The following is a 27180-nucleotide window of genomic DNA, read 5'->3' on the forward strand; positions in this document are numbered from 1 at the left end:
GGGCAGGCCGGGTAGCGGAAGCCGCCGCACATGCGCGCTTAGGACGCAGGAGTCAGCGCGGCCGAAAAAGCGGAAGTGACGCGAGGGGAGTGAGGGCGGAAGTGAAGCAGAGGGGAGAGGCCCGAGCACGTGACTGCTGCCCAGCTCCATTATTCCTGTGCTGTCTGGTGAACACTGGAGCAGAGGGGGAGGAGTGTGGTTCCTATAAGTGACCACCCCACCTCTTTTTTTCCAGCACCTCATAGTCCTCTACTTCAAGTGGTCCTGCCATGTCCAAACTGTGTAAATAAAGCTTAGAGAATCAAAGCAGGCAGGGTCCTCTGGTTACTATAGTTACCATGCTCCTGTGTGTAGGGGAGCCCCATGGTAGCTAACATGACCCCTCACTTTTGCCCTCGTCCTTCCATGTTGTAGTCCAACCATGGCACCGTTTGTTATTTTGAGTGAAAAACAAAGTACGTTGATCCCGTTCCTCTCTTGGCCACCTTCATCCTGCCTGAACCTGCCCATGTACATCATGAGCATGGCGTTATGGGACGGCAGTGCGCCTTAAAGGGTTAGATCACCTTGATCAAAAATCTGCCTATACAGGTAATGGGTATCAGTAGCTAAAACAAACCACCTCTGACCAAAGCTGAATAATGCCCTTGTTCTAGGTGTAGGCCATTTATGTACCTCATGACGCCTGAATGGAATACTTCTAGGACGTTGCTAAGTGAGGCCTAGTTGTTACTGCTCTCCTCCGCCATCATAGGAGCGAGCTCTTCTGAAAACAAACGCCCTCACATGCTCTTCCTCTCCTCATGCAGTAGCTCTGAGCTCCGCGTCTGAGACCCAGTCCTGTGATGGCGGATTTGAACAGTAACGGCTAGGCTTCACTTAGAAACCTGCTTAGCAACGTAGCTTAGCTGGGAGATGGAGATACTGTACGCAGCGTCCATATATATCAGAGCCCCCCTGACCTTAAACACCTCCATTAGATCAGAGAGACCCCCTTATATCAGCACCCTCTGCCCCTAAAGACCCCCATTAGATTTCCTTACCGGTGGGAGCCACTGGAAGCCAGAAATTGTGGGAGGCTGGGAGCCGGAGTTTGAGGGTGGAGAAGATACTGTACTCTAGCTATTTTCCTCCCACTGTGCCAGGGCCGAGGTGGGGGAGTTGGGGAGAAGACAGAGGCAGGCGCTGGGCCCGCTCAACACAGGAATCCTCGCTGGTGCACTGAGGGCAGAGCACCCAGAACAGCACTGGGGACCCGGGACAGAATTAGGTTTACTTGAATTTGTTCCAGGATGGTTGGACTACACTGGAGGTATGTGTGCCCAGATTTCTGCTGGACTGAAACTTGGACACAACTGTCAGAACCCCAGATAGGTGGCAAACCTATGCGAAAATGTCCTACAAGGACAACTGTCAAAATCCTGGACAGGTAGCAACCCTATGCGAAAATGTCCTACAAGGACAACTGTCAAAACCTTGGATAGGTGGCAACTTTATGCCAAAATGTCCTACAAGGACAACTGTCAAAACCTTGGACAGGTGGCAACCCTATGCGAAAATGTGCTACAAGGACAACTGTCAAAACCTTGGATAGGTGGCAACCTTATGCCAAAATGTCCTACAAGGACAACTGTCAAAACCTTGGACAGGTGGCAACCCTATGCGAAAATGTCCTACAAGGACAACTGTCAAAACCTTGGACAGGTGGCAACCCCATACGAAAATGTCCTCCAAGGAAAACTGTCAAAACCTTGGACAGGAGGTAACCCTATGCGAAAATGTCCTACAAGGTCAACTGTCAAAACCTTGGATAGATGGCAACCCTATGCGAAAATGTTCTAAAAGGATAACTGTCAAAACCCTGGACAGGTGGCAACCCTATACGAAAATGTCCTCCAAGGAAAACTGTCAAAACCTTGGACAAGTGGCAACCCTATATGAAAATGTCCTCCAAGGACAAGTGGCAAAACCTTGGACAGGAGGTAACCCTATGCGAAAATGTCCTACAAGGTCAACTGTCAAACCTTGGACAGGTGGGAACCCTATGCCAAAATGTCCTCCAAGGACAACTGTCAAACCTTGGACAGGTGGAAACCCTATGCAAAAATGTCCTAGCAAGGGCATTATCCAGCTTTGTTGGAAGCTGCACTGTTTGTTTTTATCTACAAACACCACATATGCGCAAAGGCAGTTTCTTGGTAAAGGCGAGCCAACCCTCTTTAGTGCTTGAAAAACACCCCTGACCCTCCTTGATAAAGGGGTTCATTCACCTTTATCAACAAAAAACCTGTCTATGCAGGTAAGGGGTGTCTGTAGATAAAAGCTCTGACCAAAGTTGACTACTGCCCTTGCTATAGGTGTAGACCATTTACGCACCTTATGAAGCCTGACTGGAGAACTCTCGGGATGTTGCTAAGCTGTTACCATTCACCTTCACCATCACAGGAGCAAGCTCTCAAATGCTGAGCTCAGAGCTACTGCATCATGGGAGAGAAAGCACATGTGAGGGAGTCTGAACTAGAGAGAGAGCTCACTCCTGTGGTGGTGAACAGTAACAGGTAGGCATCTCTTAGCAACGTTCTAAGAGTTTTCCAGTCAGGCGTTATGAGGTACATAAATGGCCTACACTATAGAAAGCTCCACAGTTTGTTTTTATTTGCCAACGTCCCTTTTCTGTATGGATAGAACCAGGGGCGGACTGACCATTTGGAAACTCGGGCACTGCTTGAGGGCCCGGGGTCAGTAGGAGGCCCCATGAGATGCCCCTGGTACCTTTTTCATAGGCTTTTTTGAGTTTGGGCAAGGACACAGGGTCCCCATGATCCCCTATTGCCCGGGGGCCCCATGAGTTGTCAGTCCGCCCAAGGACAGAACTAACCCATCTTCTGTCCATCTTCGGTCCACCTTCGTCCAGCCTGAACCTACTCATATACATTAAGACTGTAGCGCTACCCCCATTGCAAATGCTAGATAGGGTGGGTCCTCTATTCTTACCCTCAACCTGGCACCGAATCAGAACCAGGCAGTAAAGGCAAAATTACTATATTTTCACCCAATCTGGTTGGTAACTAGGCAAGAATAAATGGATTAATAATGGTAATAACAAAGCATGCAAAGTGATTAACAGTAAGGACTAGGCATAAGATGACATTTGGCGTTCAGATCAGCATATCCAGTAACAAGGCCGCCTTAAGTGCAGCAGTGAGCAGAAGTAAAGTGTAATCTACAGAGTGCCGGAACTTTACCGCCAGAGCGCATTTATGGCGTCAACACTAGTCCTAGACTGATGGAGGATGGTAGCGGGAATAAAAGGGGCTTGCCGAAAAATATTACAGGAGGGGCAGTCCTTTGAGATGTTCTTCTGCTGGCTATTGTTGGGGCCCTTTAAGACGGTCAGCGCACTTAACAATCATCCCAGTTAACCTGCAATTAGTATAGGTACGGTATAGTCTCTGCACAGGTGCAAGGTGGTTCAGATGTGGAAAAGGTTTGTTATAATACGGTATAGGTGTAGCCTAGGTTTGGAATAAGTGCGGTACAGAGAGCAGTATGGGTGCGGTATGGATTGGGTACACTTGGTGTCCTACTCTCAGTGATTCAGCCCCTGCTAGCAGTATCAGCAATGGATGAAAAGCCCTCTCAGCAGTCCCCAGAATGTTGCAGTGACCTCTTGCTGTAGAAGCAGGGCCGCCCCTCAAAGCAAAGGGTGGTCCCCCTGCGGCAACAATGCAGATGCAATCACTGCGGTCTGTGCTGTGCTGCCTCAGGTGTCTCCGCTGGTCTGACCACTCAGCAATCTGGGCAGTATGCAGCATATGTGCTCTCCTCGGCTCCTGGAGAAAGAACATAGCTAAGCAGTCTCAGAAAAGCACCTCCACTCTTCCTCCTTGCCCCAAAGTCTTTTGGGAATTACAGTGTAAGGAGCTAATTCATCCCATTATATGGCTATGCCCTCAAACTACAACTCCCAGGATTCTCAACACTCTGCATAGAAGTCTATGGGCTTGCTTGGCTTTAGTCCTCCCCCTGCTGGCGAGAGGAGAACGGTGCAGCATAACATCAGTATCTCGGTAGGGAAAAAGAATGAAAGGCAATGTCTCCTCCGTATTCCTTTAACCCAGCGCTTGACACGTGCGGTCCGTTTAGTTCCAAACTAAAATTTTTACAAAATTTTTGTTATTCAGAGATTCGGATGTATCCGAATTTCCAAATTACAACAGTAATGAATTTAAACAAATCCAAAATAACGAAACAAAATTTTGTCTGAAATTCAAATTGAATTCAAATCGAATTCCAAAACAAATTCGAAATATAAACATATTGCTGACTATTGCTGATTTTCTTCAAAGACTATGGGGTTGATTTATTAAAAGTAAATATACTGTGCAATGCAATGTAGTCGCTTTAGATCTGAGGGGAAGCTCTGAAATGAAGCGAAGATCTGCTGATTTCTTTCATCCAATCATGTGGAAGCAAAAATCCTGTCTTTATTTCCCTTGCATGTTCCCCTTAGATCTAGAGCAACTGCATATGCAGCGCTCTTCCAAGCCTATCTGCCTTTAGTAAATCAACCCCTATGGGTATTAGTGTTAGAATATAGCCATTATCCAAAAATTTAAAAGAATAGAATAAAACAGAACAGAATATAAAAGAATAGAATAGGAAATTAAGGAGTATAATAGAATAGAAAAAAATAGAATAGAATAGAAAAAATAGAGTACATTTTAAAAGAATAGAATAAAATAAAATAGAAAGAATATAGCTGTCTTCCACAATTTGAATTTCGAAAAAGAACAGAAAAGAATAGAGTAAAACAGAACAGAATAAAACGGAATAGAAATTAAAGGTATAGTTAAGAGTGGAAAAAAATAGAGTAAAATAGAAAATAAAAGAATAGAATTGAAAAGAATAGAGCAAAACAAAAAAAGAATAGAATAGAAAAGAAAATAATAGAGTAGAATACAATAGAATAGAAAATAATATAAAATAATAGAATAGAAAAATAGACTCGAATAAAACAGGAAGAATATAGCTGTCTTCCAAAATTCAAATTTCAAAAAGTAGAATAGAATATAAAATAAAAGAACAGAATAAAATAGAACAGAAAATAAAGGAATATAATAGAAAAGAATTGAATTTTATCATCGCTGCAACACATTACTGACAGGGCCCGGCAACCTTTTCCTGCGATTGTCCAGATTTTGTATTTTTTTACACAATATGCCATGTTCAGATCTGTAATGTATGTGGATCCCAATCACAGCAGGATTGTATGTGTAGGATCTGTGCGCACAGATCCGTTATGGTTTGCGTGCGTGATTTTATTTTGACCGTATTGTACATTGTATGCCTGTAAATGCGTGAACCTCTACACGACTAGTGGAATGCAACCGGTGTTGTTCAGGGCCGCGCACCCGCGTGGATTTCAAATTGGAAACTGTAGCCATGTCCAGAGGCGGACTGACCATTTGGAAACTCAGGCACTGCCCAGGAGCCCGGGGTCAGTAGGGGGGCCCCATGAGATGCCCCTGGGACCTTTTTCATAGGCTTTTTGGAGTTTGGGCAAGGACACAGGGGCCCATGATCCCCTATTGCCTGGGGGCCCCATGAGTTGTCAGTCTACCCCTGGCCATGTCCGTGCATTTTCTGCTTCCCAACTGACATGCATGGGACTGCCCGCATGGAGACGCACGGAACATCTGTACCTCCCTGTGAGGGTCAAAGCACTCCTCCCACGGGGCACGGATTCACCCCCGGTTCACATCTGTGCGGGTGGTGCCGCTGCGGATCCGCACGAAAATCCGTGCAGCTGCAGAGAATTGAGGACCCACGGGCGGGTGCCATTAGTTTTAATGGCACGCCTCCCGCACTGGGAAACGCAACCGTACTGGGAACTGAGGTTTCCAAAGTAGCGCCGGGACTTCTTCCCTGTGTGGGGGCACGGGAGTCCATTCAAATGAATGGGCTCTCATGCCTGAGCAAAACGCAGCCCGCACGGCCACATAGGTGTGAACCTAGGGCAGTGTTTCTCAACTCCAGTCCTCATGGACCCCAACAGGTCATGTTTTCAGGATTTCCATTATTTTGCATAGGTGATTTGATCAGTTTCACTGCCTTAGTAATTACCACAGCTGTTTCATCTGAGGGAAATCCTGAAAACATGACCTGTTGGGGGTCCATGAGGACTGGAGTTGAGAAACACTGACCTAGGGTCATACAAGGCCTAAGAGGACTTGGCTATATTCATTGCTGCCCATGTAAATGTACACCATCTCAGATTTTCTGATGGATGTTGTCCAGCAGTTTCATGGTTAATGTGGTCAGCCAATCTCCTCCAGCTGGAAGGCTTTCCTATAAAGCCATGGGACCTTCTTATTGTCATTTTCCTTGTGGTTGGAGAGGTAGGTGGTGTTGGGAATGTGTGGAGGGGCTTCTGCTTTGATACAGTTTACTCTCTTAGGGTATTTGTTGAAGGATCCCTTTTGGGTCTGGTTGCATAGAACTGATCAATAAGATCTGCATTTTTTTGGCTCTTTTTGAAATTGCTACCCTAATGAAGTCATGGTTGCTGCTTTCAAATGGAACAAAAAGCAAATATATAATTTTTTCTTTCTCCAATTTTGGGCAGCAGAAGGAATGGTTATGGCTCCTGTAAACCTTTTGCATTGTCTGTCTCACTGTGGGGATTTCCCCGCACTTCTTGTTCCATACGTAAAACTGGACAAGGAGGGGAAAAGGTGAGGGAATCCTTGGTTGTCACCAGAACTACTGCCCCATTGGGAAAACTTTCTCCTCTGTACCTGGTGACAACCCAAGATTTGGAATCTTCTTTCACTGTTGGATCACCATAAGGAGGACCGTGGATGAATTTCACGAATGGCACAGGTGGCAATAAAAACGTGGCAGGTGCTTGAATTTATCTCTGATCAATCCTAATGTTTTCAATTCATTTTATTCTTTAAATGTTGCGTAAAGCTACAGCCAAATCCCCAGTTAGGTGCTAGTCAGCATTTCTGGGCCAGAGCTGATGGGGTTTCTTTACATCCTGAACTTTGCTTTAGCTTCAGATGGAGTAGGGAATGGATAGAACTCGTCAAGAGTTTGTTCTGCTAGTGAAATCTTCCTTCCTTCTTTCTACAGACTTTATAGGAAGTGAGTGTTTCTTTAGATGGTTATCAGTCAAGGGTGTGGCTTTAGATATCATTCTAACTGGTATTGTCACTGAGCCAGCAACAGGAGAATATTCAGAGAACAACTTCAGACTTTGCACCACTTTGTTGTTATGGTCATTAACTTGTTTGCCTAGGCAAAAATCTCTAGTGCTTCTTTGCAATACATGTAATTATGTACATTTTGTCTATTTAAAAATGCTGCAGAATGGAGTGCCCTATCACCTTGCCAGAAATCCAGGGAGCTCATTTCTATCTAGCTGATTACGTACTTGCTATTTTGAAATGCTAAGTAGGGTTGGCGGCCCTGGCCAGTTGTCGTCGTGTGGTTTGCGGCCCTGGCCAGTTGTCGTCGTGTGGTTGGCGGCCCACCTCCCATGTGACTTTCCATAACCTTCTGTAGGCCAGGAGAAAAGAACTGGGCAGCTATCCTCTAACAGGACCTTGGTGTGCCTTAGAAGGCCACCTAACTTCTTGCTGAATTGGGTATCAAGTACTGTGTTTTTTTTTTTTTTGGGGGGCGGGGGGGCGGGGGGAATGTGTGCATATAAGGCAGGGCTGGATTTGGCCTCTGATCTGGGGGTGCTGTAAAAAATGACAGGGTGCATAATGTTAGCACTAGTATGTATAGGCTCATTAGATCAGGGTGACTAAACAGAATCTGTGCCCCCCCCTCCCCCACCAGGGGCAGACTGACAATTCATGGGGCCCCTGGGCAATAGGGGTCATGGGGCCCCTGTGTCCTTGCCCACACTCAAAAAGCCTATAAAAAAAGGTACCAGGGGCATTTCATTGGGCCCCCTACTGACCCCAGGCGCTCGAGCAGTGCTCGAAAGGTCAGTCTGCCCCTGCCCCCCACTTATGTTGGGAGTCCCTGTCAGAGTGCCGCCTTGTATTAACTGGTTTGCATCAGACTAGCTTGTGGATCAGTGGATGCACTCTGAGACTTGGGTGGGGATGCCTATGGGCCCCCTCCCAGATCTGTTCTTAAAATAGGGTGGTTTACTAGGGATGGTTCCAAAAGCCAGACGGGCAGTACAACCCACAGGGCTCGTCAAGACTTAATTGCTAAATGTGGATTCTGAAATGTCCAATGGACCTTCTCCTCCTCGTTTATGGTGGTATAGGTCATTGGCTTCGTGTGTACAATCCTTGTTCATTGCTGATGCATGGTGCGGTCCAAGGGGATCTACAGACCTGAAGCTGGTGGGGGGGAGGGGAGTTACGAGGCAGAAAGTGTTTGAGCCTAAGTGTGGATGAGGCCTAAAAGGCAACTGTGTATGTACAGTAACTGATACAAGCTGGAGTCTTTAAAACTTAACTCTGAATGAGGCATGGGGGGGTCGCCATCCCTTGGTTGCTGGGGGAAGAGAAACTTCTCCTCCATCCCTTAGAGCTTCAAGGTCTATGAAGGTTTAAATGATGGGTTTTTTTTGGCCTCATGTTGATTAAAGTATCTAGGCTTCTGTAATCTTCTCTCCTTTTTATTCTTCAGATAACACTTGCTGCCTATGAAGTATAGTATTAGAGCAGCTTGGGTATGTACCTGTTATTCTTCTTTTTCTAGAAGTAGGATTTCTTGCCTGTTGGCTCCATCTTCTGGACTGTTCTGGCTTTGATGGCCTTTATCCCACCTTAACTTCCTGTCCTTTGTATGTGGTCCTGGAAGATGAGTTGGGTGACGGTGGTGGGCGCGATTTTATTTATTTTGGCTCTATTCCCCCCGATTGGCTCTACATTCACACTACTGCGGGACATGCGGCCCATGTTCACATGGGTGCGGCAGCCCGTTCATTTGCTTGTGTATCCTGCAGAAAGGTTTTTGCGTCTTATTAAAAATGTAGCTGCAGGGAAACCGCATGGTCTTCCCACACCCACAAATGCACTGCGGGCTGAGATACACGGGGGTCATTCAGAGTGTCAAAAGAGCGGCGCAATTTGGCTGAGTGGGAAGAACTGCCATTCCAGCACCCAAAAGCAGCTCACAAACCTGTGGGCAAGTGTCAACCTAGCCTGGAGCATCATTAAATCTGGGTGGGGGGGGGGGACTGTTCCATCCGGCTCTTGTCCTGGAAGACTTGCTGGATACATAACGGATTTCTTGTAGCCAATGGCTTAAGGCTCCGTGGGACTGGAGTTCTCGTTGCATCAAAGTACTGCAGGAACCATTCCATATCATAGATTTCAATGGCACCTGTTCCAATCAGCGTGCCCCTTATTTTGTGTTAAGGGTCTCTGCTGGGCCCATTTTATGTGAAGAGGGGCACAAATGGGCCATACTGTGGAAAGGGGCACTCTGATAGGTACATGTGATGGAAAGGGGCAGTCTAATGGGGAAATATGATAGAAAGGGGTACTTTGAGTGTAAGGGGGCACTCTGATGGGAATACCTGATGTAAGGTGTCAATATGATGGGGATACCTGATGTAAAGGGGCACTCTGATGGGCACACCTGATGTGATGGGAATACATGATGTAAACTTGTACTCTGATGGCAACACCTAGTGCAGGGGTAGGCAACCTGAGAGCCGCAGGACTACAAGTTCCATCATGCCTCTGCAAGTCATAGCAGTAACTGTCAGTTTTGTAATGTTGCAATGCCTCATGGGAAATGTAGTTCCACAACAGCTAGCGAGCCACAGGTTGCCTACCCCTGACCTAGTGTAAGGGGGCAGACTGATGGACACACCCTATTCGGACCTTGACCAGAAGAAAATTTTAGTGACCGGACCTCCTTGAATTTTAATTCAGTACCCCTGCTCTAGTGTGAATGGAGCCATAATCTTCCATGGTCAGTTGAATCTACACACCATTCCAGCTGAGACTGTAAACCTCTATGGAATCCTTGCATATTACCTGGTTTTTCTCTGCTGCAGTACAGGAACACATGCAGGTCAATCCTTCCTCAAGCCTGTGACTGGACAGTGAAAGGAGAAGCAGTACAGTGATTTTGTCTCAATAGGAGCTTCACGCCTCACCAGGGGCGGACTGACAACTCGTGGGGCCCCCGGGCAATTGGGGATCATGGGGCCCCTGTGTCCTTGCCCACACTCAAAATACACCCAAAAAAGCCTATAAAAGGTACAAGGGGCATGTTATGGGGCCCCCCACTGACCCTGGGCCCTCAGCCAGTGCTTGAATGGTCAGTCCGCCCCTGCGCCTGACTTTGTTCTGCTTCTACCTTTCCAGTGTGAGCTCTGCTGTACAGAACACCGCAGGAAGTGGATACGTTCTATTCAGGTTCTACACTGCCTGGTACTCCCTCCCTGTCGCTCTGCAGGTGAGTATTCTATGTTGGTGGGTAAGTGATAACTGCATGATGTAGCATGTTAAGGTGGGTGATGACATCCAATTCCCCCCCCCCCCCCATGTGGTGTGGTCTGGTACCCAGGTGGGTGGTGCCCCTCCCCCTATGTGATGTGGTCTGGTACCCAATGCCCTGTGTGACTGCCCCATGTCTCTTCCAGAACAGTTGGTTTCCCTCAGCTATGATCCACTGGAGTATCAGCATGAACGCAGGCATGGTCCGGGAGGGGGCCTTCAGCATGGACACTCTTGAAACCCAAGGATATGATGGCATGCAGTGGGAGATCAGCTGGCCGGTGAGTCTCTGGGTGATCATGGCCCCTCCCCTGTGATGTGACAAGGTGGGTGAGCCACTCCCCCTCATAGTAGTATAGGCAGGTGTGACCCCCCCCTCCCCTTATACAGTATTATGGACCAGTGTGACCAGGGGTGGACTGCCAACTCATGGGGCCCCCGGGCAATAGGGGATCATGGGGCTCCTGTGTCCTTGCCCGAACTCATAAAAGCCTATTAAAAAGGCACCAGGGGCATCTCATGGGGCCCCCTACTGACCCCAGGCCCTCGGGCACTGCCCGAGCTTCCAAATGGTCAGTCTGCCCCTGGGTGTGACCCCCCCCCCACACACACTCTCATAGTAGTATAGGCAGGTGTGACCCCCTCCCCTTATACAGTATTATGGACAGGTGTGACCCCCCCCCTCCCAGTAGTGCTTACAGGTGACCCCTCCCCTTATACAGTATTATGGACAGGTGAGACCCCTCCCCCTCCCAGTAGTGCTTGAAGGTGACCCCCTCCCCTTCCACAGTATTATGGACAGGTGTGACCCCCCCCCTTCCCCGTGCTTACAGGTGACCCTTCCCCTTATACAGTATTATGGACAGGTGTGACCCCCCCCCCCTCCCAGTAGTGCTTACAGGTGACCTCCCCCCTTATACAGTATTATGGACAGGTGTGACCCCTCCCCTTATACAGTATTATGGACAGGTGAGACCCCTCCCCCTCCCAGTAGTGCTTGAAGGTGACCCCCTCCCCTTCCACAGTATTATGGACAGGTGTGACCCCCCCCCCCCCTTCCCCGTGCTTACAGGTGACCCTTCCCCTTATACAGTATTATGGACAGGTGTGACCCCCCCCCTTCCCCGTGCTTACAGGTGACCCTTCCCCTTATACAGTATTATGGACAGGTGTGACCCCCCCCCCCTTCCCCGTGCTTACAGGTGACCCTTCCCCTTATACAGTATTATGGACAGGTGTGACCCCCCCCTCCCAGTAGTGCTTACAGGTGACCTCCCCCCTTATACAGTATTATGGACAGGTGAGACCCCCCCCCTCCCAGTAGTGCTTGAAGGTGACCCCCTCCCCTTCCACAGTATTATGGACAGGTGTGACCCCCTCCCCTTATACAGTATTATGGACAGGTGTGACCCCCTCCCCTTATACAGTATTATGGACAGGTGTGACCCCCTCCCCTTATACAGTATTATGGACAGGTGTGACCCCCTCCCCTTATACAGTATTATGGACAGGTGTGACCCCCTCCCCTTATACAGTATTATGGACAGGTGTGACCCCCTCCCCTTATACAGTATTATGGACAGGTGTGACCCCCTCCCCTTATACAGTATTATGGACAGGTGTGACCCCCTCCCCTTATACAGTATTATGGACAGGTGTGACCCCCTCCCCTTATACAGTATTATGGACAGGTGAGACCCCTCCCCCTCCCAGTAGTGCTTGAAGGTGACCCCCTCCCCTTCCACAGTATTATGGACAGGTGTGACCCTTCCCCTTATACAGTATTATGGACAGGTGTGACCCCCTCCCCCTCATAGTAGTGCTTACAGGTGACCCCTCCCCTTATATATTATGGATGGCAGACTCCTCCCCCTCATAGCAGTGTACAGGTGTGACTAACCTCCACCAATCCCCCCCATGGTGCATACAGGTGTGACCCCTCCCCCTCATAGTGGTGCATACAGGTGACTCCTCCCCTAATACAGTATTATGGACAGGTGACCCCTCCCCCTCATACACTATTGGGACCAGGTGTGATGCTGTGCCCCTCCCCCTCCCCGGTGTGACGGTGTGTCCCGTGTCCTCTTCCAGAACGTCCTCCGCTCGTGTCCCCGGCTGAGTGCGGTGAGTGTCAGCGGAGAGCGCTCCTCCATGGACTCGGTGCGGGAGGTGTTGGGCTCCTGGGGGCCCCCCGGTGCGGTGAAGTCGGGGATGGAGCGGGAGCTGGACCGCCTGTTGACGTTCCGGGACTGGTCGGGCTCGGTGTCCCCCCATGACCTGGCCCGGGCCGGCTTCTTCTACCTGGGCACCGGGGACCGGGTGCAGTGCTTCTCTTGCGGGGGAATCCTCCGGAGCTGGGAGCCCGGGGACCGAGCCGACACCGAACACCGCAAGTACTTCCCGACCTGCCCCTTCCTCCGCGGCGCCGAGCCCAGCAACGTCCCCCTCCGCGGGGAACCCGACACCGTGGACGGACATATCCTCAGCCAGATCCACCGACTGCCCGGAGAGCAGCAGGACGAGCACGCCGTCTACCCCGAACTATTGGACTTGACCAGCCGCATGGGCACCTTCCGCAACTGGCCGCTACATACCGGCCTCAGCCCCGAGCAACTGGCCACTGCTGGATTCTTCTATACTGGTATGGACTGGGAGAACTGGGATCATACCCCACCATAGGGGAATTATATACTGGTATGGACTGGGGGGACTGGGATCATACCCCACCATAGGGGAATTGTATACTGGTATGGACTGGGATCATACCCCACCATAGGGGAATTATATACTGGTATGGACTGGGGGGACTGGGATCATACCCTACCATAGGGGAATTATATACTGGTATGGACTGGGGGGACTGGGATCATACCCCACCATAGGGGAATTATATACTGGTATGGACTGGGATCATACCCCACCATAGGGGAATTGTATACTGGTATGGACTGGGGGGACTGGGATCATACCCCACCATAGGGGAATTATATACTGGTATGGACTGGGATCATACCCCACCATAGGGGAATTATATACTGGTATGGACTGGGATCATACCCCACCATAGGGGAATTATATACTGGTATGGACTGGGGGGACTGGGATCATACCCCACCATAGGGGAATTATATACTGGTATGGACTGGGGGGGACTGGGATCATACCCCACCATAGGGGAATTATATACTGGTATGGACTGGGGGGACTGGGATCATACCCCACCATAGGGGAATTATATACTGGTATGGACTGGGGGGACTGGGATCATACCCCACCATAGGGGAATTATATACTGGTATGGACTGGGGGGACTGGGATCATACCCCACCATAGGGGAATTGTATACTGGTATGGACTGGGGGGACTGGGATCATACCCCACCATAGGGGGAATTCTATACTGGTATGGACTGGGGGGACTGGGATCATACCCCACCATAGGGGAATTGTATACTGGTATGGACTGGGAGAACTGGGATCATACCCCACCATAGGGGAATTGTATACTGGTATGGACTGGGGGGACTGGGATCATACCCCACCATAGGGGAATTGTATACTGGTATGGACTGGGGGGACTGGGATCATACCCCACCATAGGGGGAATTCTATACTGGTATGGACTGGGGGGACTGGGATCATACCCCACCATAGGGGGAATTCTATACTGGTATGGACTGGGGGGACTGGGATCATACCCCACCATAGGGGAATTGTATACTGGTATGGACTGGGGGGACTGGGATCATACCCCACCATAGGGGGAATTCTATACTGGTATGGACTGGGGGGACTGGGATCATACCCTACCATAGGGGAATTGTATACTAGGATCATACCCCACCATAGGGGAATTATATACTGGTATGGACTGGGGGGGACTGGCATCATACCCCACCATAGGGGGAATTCTATACTGGTATGGACTGGGGGGACTGGGATCATACCCCACCATAGGGGGGATTCTATACTGGGGGGGACTGGGATCATACCCCACCATAGGGGAATTCTATACTGGTATGGACTGGGGGGACTGGGATCATACCCTACCATAGGGGAATTCTATACTGGTATGGACTGGGGGGACTGGGATTATACCCTACCATAGGGGAATTCTATACTGGTATGGACTGGGGGGACTGGGATCATACCCAACCGTTGGGGTATTCTATACTAGTATGGACTGGGATCGCTCCAACCCCACCATACTCCCCGGAGTACCTGATGGTAGTGTTTCTTGTCTCAATGTTGCATCCCTTTTTTTTTTTACTTTATTGAATTTAATAAAAAAAAAAAAACCCTAGAAAGTATAAACAATCCATTCTCTGGTCTTCATGTACAACATAGTGAAATGGATATTAATTGCATAGCAACAGATGAGGTCACTGGGGGAGGGGAAGATGCATCAGGCATGACAGTGAGTGGTCCACCCATTCAACCTCAATCTGATCCTATTACTGTGATGGAGGGGCATGCTGGCTCTTGTGGTTTAGGTGACCTCTGGTTGACTCATGGTTCAGGTGACCTCCGGCATGTAGTTGGTGAATGGTTCTCTGTGACATGTGATGTCAGGTGAGGATGGAACAGTCCTATGCTCTGGAGGTCAGAGGTCAGGTGACTCCTCTGACCTCACATCTCCCTGTTGTGTTGGGAAGACCCCAGAACAGGAAGTTATTATAGTGTCTAATCTGATCACAATGACCTGGAACAATAGCTCTTCTGTTGTACTGACATTGACAGGTGTTTCCCGGCGCAACAAGCTATGTGCAAACCTTTCCTTGTGTTTATTCCGCAGGTTTTTTTTATAGGTTTTCATTGACATTCTTACTAATGTTTTCTGTGAGTTCCTATGTCCCATATGGATAATTGATCTAAAGCCCTTCTGATGCATTCTATTGGCATTGCATAGAACTCAGATGCAGAAGAATACAAATCCAATGGAGAAATGTAGGAATTCTATTTGTAAAATTGCATAGATATGCGATGGTCTCCTGTCATGTGTACATTTTGGCTTTGACAGGGTTCTAGGACAGAGGCATTGTCAGCTGCTTTGTGTTTTTAGGATGGGGATAATGTCCCATGCTTTGACTTGTGTTCTAGTAGAGAAGGATAGTGTCCTGTGCTCTAACATTTGGGTCCTAGGAGAGGAAAATGTCCTGTGCTTTAACCTTCAGATTCTAGGTGAGGACAAGGTTCCATGCTTTGACCCTTTGGGTTCTAGGTGAGGACAATGTTCCAAGCTTTGGGTTCTAGGTGAGGATAATGTTCTGTGCTTTGACCCTTTGGGTTCTAGGTGAGGATAATGTCCCATGCTTTGACCCATTGGCTTTTAGGAGAGAAGGATAATGTCCCATGATTTTTGTTCACTAGGGCAGCGGGATAATGTTCGGTGCTTCCACTGTGATGGGGAACTGAGGAACTGGGAAAGGGGAGATGACCCCTGGAGGGAACATGCAAAATGGTTTCCAAGGTGAGTCTGTTAACATGGTAAGCATGGCTTTCATCTTGTTGGGGCTTTTAAACATCAAGTACACTTTCATCAAATGTGTATTGCAAAGTATCTGGAAAAGTGGTCTATGACCTATCCAGAACTTTCTGAAATTCAACGATTACCAAATCTGTAGAGCACTAGCGCATGCTTTCAGTTCTAGTAGACAACCCTTTCCTTATGCAGTTGCTGTATGTCCAGCCCAGTTAGTGTTTGGCCCAAGCAGGGGGTTGGGGTTAGAACTTCTCGGTTTTATTGGAATCTGTGTCTTCATTTAGAGATTTCCCTTGCTTCCTTTCCAGGTGACAATGGTTTCAGGGTGTGAGGTGAAAATCAGCAATGGCAACCTAGTATCTACAGTTTGGAAGAGGAATAGATCTGCTTTTTGTTGGTATTGTTATAAACCCCCACATCTGTCAAAACCCACTTTTCCGCAGGACATGAAGGGAAATCTGTAATGTAGTCCCAGACAGCAGTAAACTGGAAAGATGTTTGAACCCCCCAAATCAATTCAATGCAAAGCTTTAGCAGGACTTGCCAAGACTGTCCATCAAAGAAATGTAAAACTGACCCTTGTAGGTCTCTTGCCATGGACACCATTAAATGACAGTTTTACTTGATCCTGCACTCCTCTAGCAGCCAGTACTTTCCTGTTCCCTCAAACTGTGGTTTCTAGGCAGGCCTGGTCACCCTCACAGTGCAGAGTAGTGTATGCATTGTATGTGATTTCAGAGTGGGACTGCACCTGCAAGGTTCCTATTCTTCATGCAGCTGGTCCCCTGAAGCTGCTTCTCTTCACTCTGTACTCACTGACACCACTACATTGCTGAAGAGGAGCTGCTTTGGGGCACCAGCTGCATGGGAAGGTAAGCTTGCAGCTGTGATCCATAAAATTGCTTTTCAATGGTACCTTAGTCCAAAATTTTTATTTTTGCACTGCAGGGGATTTCCCCCTACGGTTTTCCTTTTTAACCTCTCCCAGAGGCAAGAAGAGTGCCCTTGTGTTTCTAAAGTGAAAACCTTCAAATGGTGACCCTAGAGTGAGAACATTCCACTGAATAGCTGTATGAACACTTGATATAGATGGTGGTCAGATTCGAGGTAACTGAAATTTTTCATTGCAGGTGTGAATTTCTTATGCAGTCCATGGGACATGCATATGTTCGTAGCGTGCAAGACACTATAGGCAGCAGTCCGGAGAGTTCAGTGAGTAACATGTGCATTAATACCATGAAACCTGGTTTACGAATGTCCTGATTTTCACATTACATGGCATTTCTAGGGCATGGAAGTTGGTACTGTTCAGTCACTGCTTGGGTATTATGGATTGGTTCAAAAAAAGAGCAGATGTGAAAAGAGATTCACAAAGCGGTTACATTATGAACCGAAAGCGATACTCAAAATTATGCTTTATTACAAAATTGCATGTATGGACAATTCAGGTGAATACTTCAGTTGGCCATCACCACAAGATGAGACAATACATCAAAGTATGACCCAAAACCAGTTTAAAAACAGATGTCATGACCGGTCATAAGTAGAGAGATGCTGTAGATATGACACATGGTCTAGTATGTATGCAGCAGTGACTTATAGGTTACACAAGGGCTTGACATTTCTGCTCGCCAAAGGCGAGTAGAAATTATGGTTGGGGCGAGTGTGTCCCCTAGGGCCATCTTGCTGAGCAGGCTCGGAGCTCAGGCCGGATCTGTCATTGGCACTGGGAGCCGTCGGACTGCTCAATATTTGAGTGCAATGAAAGCAAAGCAAGGAGTGTGCTGTACTCTCTGCCTCCCCCTAGAGTGCAGTACCCAGATCTGTGAGTGAGCAACGAAGTACTGCAACTTTTTAGTGTGTGTGTGTGTGTGTACAATTGAACATGTGCCTGCATGTGTATTTCTGTGTGTACAGACACTTTCAGATTATGTAACATTATGTCCCCATCCTGCAATAAATAAGTGACATTTAGAAAGGGGGAAAAAAATGTACATTGGAAAAACTAAAAAACAGCTTAAAGTACGTATAGGTGACCACTTTAGAGGCATTACATCGAATGATCCTGAGAGTAACTTGGCTCAACATTATGCAAAATACCATGGAGGTAAATTGGAGGGTACTAAGGTCAAAGGAATTTATGTGCTTAATTTCCCGCAGAGAAGAGATGATTTTGATAGAGCTTTTAAAATGTGAGAAACACTGGATATATAAACTTGACACCCTATTCCCTAAAGGGTTAAATGTTGAACGTGACCTCTAAGTATTTTTGCAAAAATAAACGAATATGGAGAGTTGTATTATAATACTTTCTGTTCACTTCGGGTGAATGAAAGTATTTATTAAGAACTCCATTATGGTGATATCGTTCAAATACTGAAACCTCTTTTTCCCACTGTGGGGCCAGGTATCTGAACATGTTGTTGTTTGTTTTTTTGTTTTTTTGTTTTTATATGACCAGTTTCCTTGTTTGTGGGGTTTTCTTATTTTTTTATTTTGGGCAGCACAGTGGCTAAGTGGTTAGCACTTCCTCCTGGCAGTACTAGGGTCATTGGTTTGAATCCCAACCAAGGCACCATCTGCCTGGAGTTTGCGTGTTCTCCCTGTGCCTGTGTGGGTTTCCTCCGGGTACTCCGGTTTCCTCGTACACTCCAAAGACATGCTGGTAGGTGAATTGGCTCCTGTGTAAATAAGCCTAGTATGTGTGAATGTGAGTTGGGGACCTCAGATTGTACGCCCATTGAGGGTTAGGGACCTTAGATTGTACGCCCATTGAGGGTTAGGGACCTTAGATTGTACGCCCCTTGAGGGTTAGGGACCTTAGATTGTACGCCCCTTGAGGGTTAGGGACTGATATGAATGTACAATATATATGTGAAGCGCTGCGTAAATTGAAGCTATAGATGTACCTGAAATACATTTTAGTTCTTTCCCCCAACGAGTTAACTTGCCACCAGTTGATTTACATATATGGGCTGTTTGGAATCTCACCACCTATTTTTGCTTCATTATGCCTATTCTAATTACTACCTGATCTGGTTTAAAAACCAGATAGTGATTCTATAGGTATGTGAGGTAGGCATTTCATTGGTCCTGACGAAGCTGCGTAAGATACGCCCATCAGCGAAACACATTGACTTCACATGTCAATTACGTCACTTCCGGTCAGACGCATTGGCGCCATACACTTAGTCCTGCAGGGGATGCGGTAATACACGCCGGCACTCACCGTTCATCTGGCGGAGTACCAGGATGGAAGCGGAGCCTGCCTGCTTTTAGTCCCGATGGTGGCGGCTGCCTCCGGGACCACGGGCGGTTATCTTTATGAGAGACTTTACAAGATTATCACCTAAGGCACAGGTGGTGAGCAGGGGTGGACTGACCATTTGGAAACTCGGGCACTGCCCAAGGGCCTGGGGTCAGTAGGGGCCCCATGAGATGCCCCTGGTACCTTTTTCATAGGCTTTTTTGAGTTTGGGCAAGGACACAGGGGCCCCATGAGTTGTCAGTCCGCCCCTGGTGGTGACTGCTATATAGCATATTCAGCAGGAAACACAGCTCACTGCCACCATTGCCTTGCTACTTAGTGACATCTTCACTGACTTTCTAAATGTCACTTATTTATTGCAGGATGGGGACATCATGTTACATAATCTGAAAGGTGCACAGCACCCTATGTTTACAACCAGGCATGGATGCTCCTGTATTCTACATCACAGTATTATCAAGGAGATGTGTATCCCGCATGTGGCGGTGAAGAACCCCTTTTCACATTGGCAGAGCCCTGCCATTTCTCTTCCACATGGTGGAAGCTACATGGAGATATTACCATGGTTATTAAGTTCATCTAAGTATTATGGACAGGACTGTTGCTGTTTGGAATCTCACCACCTCTTTTGCTTCATTATACCTATTCTAATTACTACCTGATCTGGTTTAGAACAGTTCGTGATTCTGTAGGTAGATTGACAATATAATCTCTTCTTAGATTTTTCCCTAACTTGTTTAGGCTATACATTGGGCTACCAAACCCATTGTTATTGCTACTTTATTATCAAGATTATTACTGCATTGTTTATGCTCAGCCATATGGTACAATTTTTGTGAAACACCCCTACATGGTGTAACCTGTGTCAGTGCTGCATATATACTAGACCATGTGTCATATCTACAGCACCTCTACTTATGACCGGTCATGACGTCTGGTTTTTTAAATTGGTTTTGGGTCATACTTTGAGCTATTGTCATCTTGTGGTGATGGCTAACTGAGGTATTCACTTGAATTGTCTACATGCAATTTTGTAATAAAGCATCATTTTTTGAGTATCGCTTTCTGTTCATAATGTAACTGCTTTTTGTGAATTTTTTTTCTTTTCACATCCATTTTTTTTTTTTTTTTTTCTCATTTTACTAGTATTATGGATTGGTGGCTGTCATGCATTTCAAAGATTCATGATACCAACTTTTTTTTTTTTCTTTTTTTACAGCCTGAATCACTGAGGACATCTGATGGGAGCCCCAGCACACCCAGTGGTAAGTGCCAGCTTGCATTGTACTGCAGAGGTCAACCATGTCAAGGCCAGAGCTACATGCAATCGCAACCTACATTTGTTTCCTATTACATGAACACTTCAAACAAGGGCATCACCTAAATCTTTGTAGTTGAGAGGCTCTTGACCTGTGATGGACCTAGTAGGATACCTGTCAGCTAATCAAAAGTAAACTTGTCAGTTAAGCTATAGAAATGGCAGTCAATGGTATGACTTGACCTGTTTTTCAAGTGACAACTTGCCTGCAAATGAGAGATCAGCCTGCTGGGAAGCTTTAAATTATGGTTCTCAAATCTGTACTTGGCACAAGGAACTGGCTTTCAGGTTGTGAAGATGTTCTACCTTGTCCAGTGGGTTGGGTTGCTTGGTTTTCTTAGGGCCAGTGCACACAGCTTGTCTTGGATGGACCTAGGTTTTCAACTCTGCCATTCAGCAGCATCCATGGAGGGGTCTCCTGAGCATTCATGGTAACTCTTTGGAAGCAAGAGGAAAGGCACATAAGAAATCTGGCCTGGACTTGTCCTGGTAGACCCTAAAACCATAGGAAAAGGTTTGAACTTTGACCTCATCTGGTGGTGTCCTTTCTGAAATGGGACCGATCAGACCAGTAGGGTTTTTACTGGGCTCTATCTGCTCAGCAGCAGATGGCTGATTAGGTGGACCATGGATTCCTAAGGGTTTAGTGCTTTATGAAAGTGGTTTGATTTGGGACCCTACATTCTGTACCCAATAAGCCTCTTGAGGTGTGTTTTTTTTTTTTTTTTTTTTTTTTTTTAAGTAATGGTAAATTCCAAGTGGATGGCACTCTGTTACACAGTGCATTAGAAAACAGACTATTGCTGAGGATTTTGTTAAGGGAAAAAATGGCTTTTTTTTTTTTGTCTTTTCAACCTCGGGGCCACTGATCTCCTGCAGCTACTGCCTCTGTACACACGCAAAGGCTGCATAGCATTTCTCTGGATGGGTGGACTGGTTGCTTGTGGTTATAACTGCCAATGTTTGACTGTCATCGCAGGTACTTGACTGGGAGATGGGGTCAGAGCTTGCTGATTTAACAGGAAGTGCCTAAAAGTCTTTCATAGCTGGGTTATTGGGTGTTAAAAAAAGCTTGGCTCAAAAGACTGCATATTAATGCAGTTTCAAAAGAAGCCATTTTTGAGTATGAAATTGCATTAATATTCAGAGAGATTTGTAATTGGGAGGCTTTGGGAGATACTAAGGAGTCAGCGCTGATTAAAGCTCAACTCCAGGCAAACTGCTAAACTGATGAGATGCCTATGAGCGCTATTTTAGCTGGCCAAGGATTTTTCAGACATCCAGTCCTTACTATTACACAGCCCTGTCTGGGTTTTTAGCTTGTTCCCTAGTAGAACATTGAGCTCACCTGTCACTGTTCTCTCCTCCTCTCAGCATGCTCCTTGCCCAGCAGATTGGCTTCTTGTGTTGCTTCTTCACCCTCTCTGAGCTCTGCAGTACAGGGATAAGAAGCTCTATATAAAGTTTACATGTTGGTATCCGCACAGCTCACAAACTTATAAAATGTAAAATTTATTGATTGACTAAAGCTGCATTTTGTGCCTTTTTTTATCTGCCAGGAGTTCAGCTTTAATAGTTGGGCCTCACCAAGGCTACATGAGCACTTTATCTTCAATCTGCTTGTATGTTAAAACCTTCCTTGGTGGAACAGTACAGGGTCTACCCCTCCCCTACAGTCCTCACAAAATGACAACCCTGCCTTACTTTGTACTATTGGGCTTTGATTTAACCATATTAACCACCAGCCTGCTGGTCCCTTGCAGATTTTCCAGGACGCTGGCAGGCCTTCCTCCAGTCGTCCATAGTGCAAGATGCCCTACGGATGGGCTTTGATGAGAGCTTGGTTGTCAATGTGGTGCAGAGCCGATTCCTGCTGGTTGGGACCCCTTACAGCTGCTTGTCTGACCTGGTCACTGAACTGGTCGATGAAACTGTGCTGGCAGAAGAGGAGCGCGTGCCACAGACCCCAGGTACATACATGGCCTGAGCTGAAAGTTCATACTTTTTACAATGTGACTAAAATTTTGGGTTTTCTAAAATGAGGTAATGAGGACCTAAATTATTGTATTCAAATCAGTCAAGCCCTTCTACATAATTTTTAGATGGAGATTGTACATCCAGATCTTCAACACTTGTGGTGAGCTTGGGTGTTTAAGCTGAACTCCAGGCAAATGCTTTATTTGAGCTGTTACCTTTCAAGATTGGCATTTCATCCACCCTGTTGCAGCTCTGCCATAAAGCACAGCCTGGTCAAGTCAGGACAGTAGACCTGATTTTTCTCTGCTTTGGCTTAGTAAAAGTAACGGCTCTGGTCCCAACCCTCAAGTCTGAAAGGAGATGCACCACAGTGGTGAGTTCATATGTCACTTGGCTCTCTTCCAATCACCATGTCCCTTGCACATGAGCACTGTAGCACAACTGATTGGCTTTGTGCTGCTTCTTTCTCTTCTAGTCTGAGCTCTGCTGTACAGGAGACCAGAGGCTTGCACAGGCTGGTTTCTGCTAGAGGCACTGCTTGCATTCAAAGTGTTAAATGTATTGAGCTGCATCAGTTTAATACCTGCCTGGCGTTCATCTTTAAACAGAATCTGTCATGAGAGCCTATTGATGTCTTTCTGAAGATGCTGGTACACTGGCTGTCATGAAGATTCTCTGGTTTCCCCACCAAATAACACGGCATGTGCCTTTTTTTTTAATTTTTTTTTTATTTTTGTCGAGTTCCAAGACCAATCAGCAGGACAGCCAGGCATCCAATGTCTTTAGAATGTTGATTGGAAAATTGTATTTCTTATAACTGCTTCATTTGAGTCCACTATATCCTTAGACCTATCACACTTTCGGCAATGGTTCTAAATGCCTTCTCATTTAGACATAGCTTCCCATCTCTGGCTTCAAAACAAGAGGGGATTAACCATTCAGAAAGTTCTGTAACTGTTTCATTGTGTTTGTACAGTATATCAAGGTTCTTCTTTCTTGGTCATGGTACTGGTACAGTTAGATGAATTGAGGAACTTCAACATTTCAGAAGTCTAGTTGAATGCAACTTCCTACTAAGTTGCTTCCTCCACTTTTGGTACAGATTGGATTATTGTGCAGATCTGTGTGATGAAAGGCATTTTCTCTTTCCAGAACCACCCCAAATTTCAGAAGGTCCTACACAAAGAGCTGCATCCCAACCCCCCAAACCAGGTAATCCTAACTTGACATAATACTTAAAATGTTGCATGATATAAATGAAGGGTTGGTGAAAGTATGATCTGCCAAAGCATAGAACTTCCAGTTTAGACCTCAAGTATTAAAGGTTGGGTGAGGTGGATCTCCAATGGTTTAGTCTTAACACCATTTTGTGTTCTTCAGAATCTACACTCAGTACAGAGGAACAGCTGCGACGTCTGAAGGAGGAGAGAATGTGTAAAGTCTGCATGGACAAAGACTCGTCTATGGTTTTCGTACCTTGTGGACACCTGGTGGTCTGTATGGACTGCGCCCCCAATCTCAGACACTGCCCCATTTGTCGGGCAACCATCAGAGGCACTATGAGGGCCTTCATGTCCTGAGCTGGCAGGGCAGGTGAGTACTTGTCTTTCTGCACTTGGTGTAGCAGGATTCATCTTTGTGCCCTGCTCTGTTCAGGATGGGCCTGTGATCAGCTTGCTGTAACAAAAGCTGCCTTGTTCTCATGCTGGTTCCTGGGTTTGAGTGAAGGCTTTAAGCTCCATGGATGGCATCTCCTTCCAGGCTAGGGCATGTTGCAAACTAGTGTTGAAGCAGCTTGATCTGCAAGAGGTATGCCATGTGAATCGCAGCACAACTTGGAATCCTGGCGTACACAGCACACCAGGGACTCTTATGGATAAAGGAAAACTTGGTCTGAAAGGTTGGATGTGTCTGCAATTCTTTCTGGAGTTCAGCTTTGAAGACCACCTGCATTAGAGGCTGCCACTGTGGAATATTTGAAAATGCTAGTAATCTGGCTGCCTTTTGCTGGTCAAATTTGCCTGACCCATATTTGCAGATTAGGAGAGGCAAACCTAAAACCCCCAACTCAGGCAAATTTTGAAAAATTTAGAATAGCCCCCCAGCAACTAATAAGCAGATATAAGGCAGCTCAATGTCTTCTGGGTTTAGTGACACCCTGCATTACTCCATAATACAGATAGAGAATGGAATATCATATGCCTACCTACGGAGATGGTGTCACCATGAAGTATAGTAATGAATTCAAATGTGCTGATACCACATCAGGCCTGACAGGTGATCGGGGCTTTCTCATCCAAAAGTGGCCCACCATCAGGAAAGCAGAAGACCCTGCACATCACATGAGCTAGGCCTGTAAAGTGGGTGTGTGGTCTGTTTTTCTGATCTGTATACTTAGTCCAGGTCAGTGACTCGGAAGTACTGAAGATTCCGGCCCTGATTAGACTTGGAACTGGTATTTGGGAAGAGCTCAGCCTCGTAACTTAAATCTTATGATCAGGGGCGGACTGACAATTTGGAAACTTGGGCACTGCCTGAGGGCCCGGGGTCAGTAGCGGTCCCCATGAGATGCCCCTGGTACCTTTTTCATAGGCTTTTTTGAGTTTGGGCAAGGACACAGGGGCCCCATGATCCCCTATTGCCTGGGGGCCCCATGAGTTGTCAGTCTGCCCCTGCTTATGACCTAGTGGCAACACCCCTTGCAAAAGGCTTGCAATACACAGGAGGTGACTTAACCACTGCCTTCTGAGACTTCTCCACTGATCTGCCAGATTTACATGAGACGAGGCTTGGGCTGCTTTCATGCTGATCAATTTTTCTTCTGCTTAACCCTAGGTTCACATCTGTGCGGGTGGTGCCGCTGCGGATCCGCACAAATGTCCATGCAGCCGCACCACCCACACAGAGAATTGCGGACCCCATTAGTTCTAACGGCACACCGCTTGCACTGGAAAACGCAACTCTACTGGGAACCAAAGTTCTCATGCGGGCTGTGGTTCCCAAACAGGTGCAGGGACTTCATTCCCTGTGTGGCACGGGAGTCCATTCAAATGAATGAGCTCTCGTGTCCATGCAAAATGCGGCCCGCATGGCCACATAGATGTGTCCTGAGGGTTAGTGTTAAAAAACAAACTAACCACGTATTCCTATCGAATTCTAAACACCTGAGGTCTGGTGCATTTTTTTTTTAAATCCTGCTGACTGCATGTTAGGTGCAGTAAGAAAAGAATCAATGGGAAAACATTGCAAAGTTTGAAAGTTAGCAGTAAATGATCATTGATACAACTGCTACTATATACTTCATGTGTAGTTTATGCCACAAGGAGCCACATGAGTGCAATGATCCATCCATGCTCCAGGCAAGACTAGAAGAATTACAACCATCATTGGGTCTATGAACTGATCCTGGAGTCCCCGGTCACACCGATCAGACTTTAAAATTGTGCAACTTCTAGTGAAGTTGTACAATTTCAAGTCAGATGTCATTGCGACTTGCAAGACACAGATGTCTATGCAAGTCACGCATGCACTATTTTAGAAGTCTGTGTGGCTCCGACCAAGTCGGAATCAAATCGATATGACCTCTTTAATTGTGACCAGTGTTGTGACTTGCCATGCGGTTTCTGGGCTCTTAGTGCTTGTTCACACCAGGGGCGGACTGACAACTCATGGGGGCCCCCGGGCAATAGGGGATCATGGGGGCCCCTGTGTCCTTGCCCACACTCAAAAAAGCCTATAAAAAGGTACCAGGGGCATTTCATGGGGCCCCCTACTGACCCCGGGCCCTCGGGCAGTGCTCGAATGGTTGGTCCGCCCCTGGTTCACGCTTGACTTTATTTCTAGCTCTTGCCAAATGCCCCTATAGTGTTTGACAGGCATTTGGGAAGCATTTTTAATGCTCCCCAAACGCCTTATGCGTGGTTTGAGGCGTTTGATAGAAGTTTGCCAAGCATTAAAACCACACCACAAATGCCTATAATGAAGTTAAATGGGCTCAACGCTCCAAACGCCTCGCAACCACGTCGCAAACGCCTGCCGGGTGTTTGAGGAGGGGCACCATAGACTTGAATGGGAAGCTTCAACTTCTCCTGACTGGACATGAGGCGCCAGTTTTGATGTGACTAACGCTTCAGTGTGAACAGCACTGCAGAATTTTCATAGGTGTTTGAGAAGCATTAAAAAAATCTTCCCAGATGCCTGCTGACAATGCTAGTGTGAATGTAGCCTTAAGCTGTAGGTCTAATGATTCCTTGTGTATCACACAGGTCCAGCCTAGTCTTCAATATTACTTGATACATCAAGCCTGGTCAACCCACCAGAATCCAATCTCTCAACAGTGAGCTGGTCTCTTGAAGCATCCAGTTCCTGCAGATCTGCTTTGCAGTACTACAAAAAGCAATAGTGGGTGTTTTTTTTTTGGTTTTTTTTTCCCCCCCCTCTGTTCATGTAGTGGAGTGGAAGCGTGATCCAATCTCCCTTTTTTATACTTGGGAATTTTTAGTGACTCCCATCTTTTTGCAGTCCTGTGCATATTTTTTTTTTTTTTTTGACAATGGCCTCCTGTGGCCAACTTATATTTAACTATTTTTATGATGTGATATTCTATTTTATGATGTTGTTCAATAAAGTATTTTTGGTTACAAAAA

General features: G+C 46.8%; 1 protein-coding gene across 2 annotated transcripts; it reads left to right on the top strand.

Annotated features, from left to right (window-relative positions):
* Positions 1-12569: 12569 nt before the first annotated feature.
* Positions 12570-27180, top strand: BIRC7 (baculoviral IAP repeat containing 7). 2 transcript variants are annotated; one of them, XM_089663730.1, is made up of 8 exons: positions 12570-13131; positions 15860-15959; positions 17102-17183; positions 20459-20504; positions 22321-22527; positions 23687-23746; positions 23915-24127; positions 26800-27180. In XM_089663730.1, exons 1-7 carry the CDS (start codon positions 12642-12644, stop codon positions 24112-24114), a joined length of 1185 nt encoding a protein of 394 aa, XP_089519856.1. In that variant the 5' UTR covers positions 12570-12641; the 3' UTR covers positions 24115-24127; positions 26800-27180. The 2 variants fall into 2 exon arrangements, with proteins under 2 accessions (XP_089519856.1, XP_089519857.1); XM_089663731.1 differs by lacking the exon at positions 22321-22527.

This window comes from Staurois parvus, unplaced genomic scaffold (genome assembly GCF_062004578.1).
Source record: "Staurois parvus isolate SC_StPar_1 unplaced genomic scaffold, SC_StPar_1.0 ptg001756l, whole genome shotgun sequence".
Classification (NCBI taxonomy): Eukaryota; Metazoa; Chordata; class Amphibia; order Anura; family Ranidae; genus Staurois; species Staurois parvus.

Coding starts and splice junctions, on each gene's coding strand:
- BIRC7 (XM_089663730.1), top strand. CDS start 12,642: ATGGACTCGGTGCGGGAGGTGTTGGGCTCCTGGGGGCCCCCCGGTGCG. Junction 17,184..20,458: donor GCAGCAGTCCGGAGAGTTCA/GTGAGTAACATG, acceptor CTTTTTTTACAG/CCTGAATCACTGAGGACATC. Junction 23,747..23,914: donor ATCCCAACCCCCCAAACCAG/GTAATCCTAACT, acceptor TGTGTTCTTCAG/AATCTACACTCAGTACAGAG.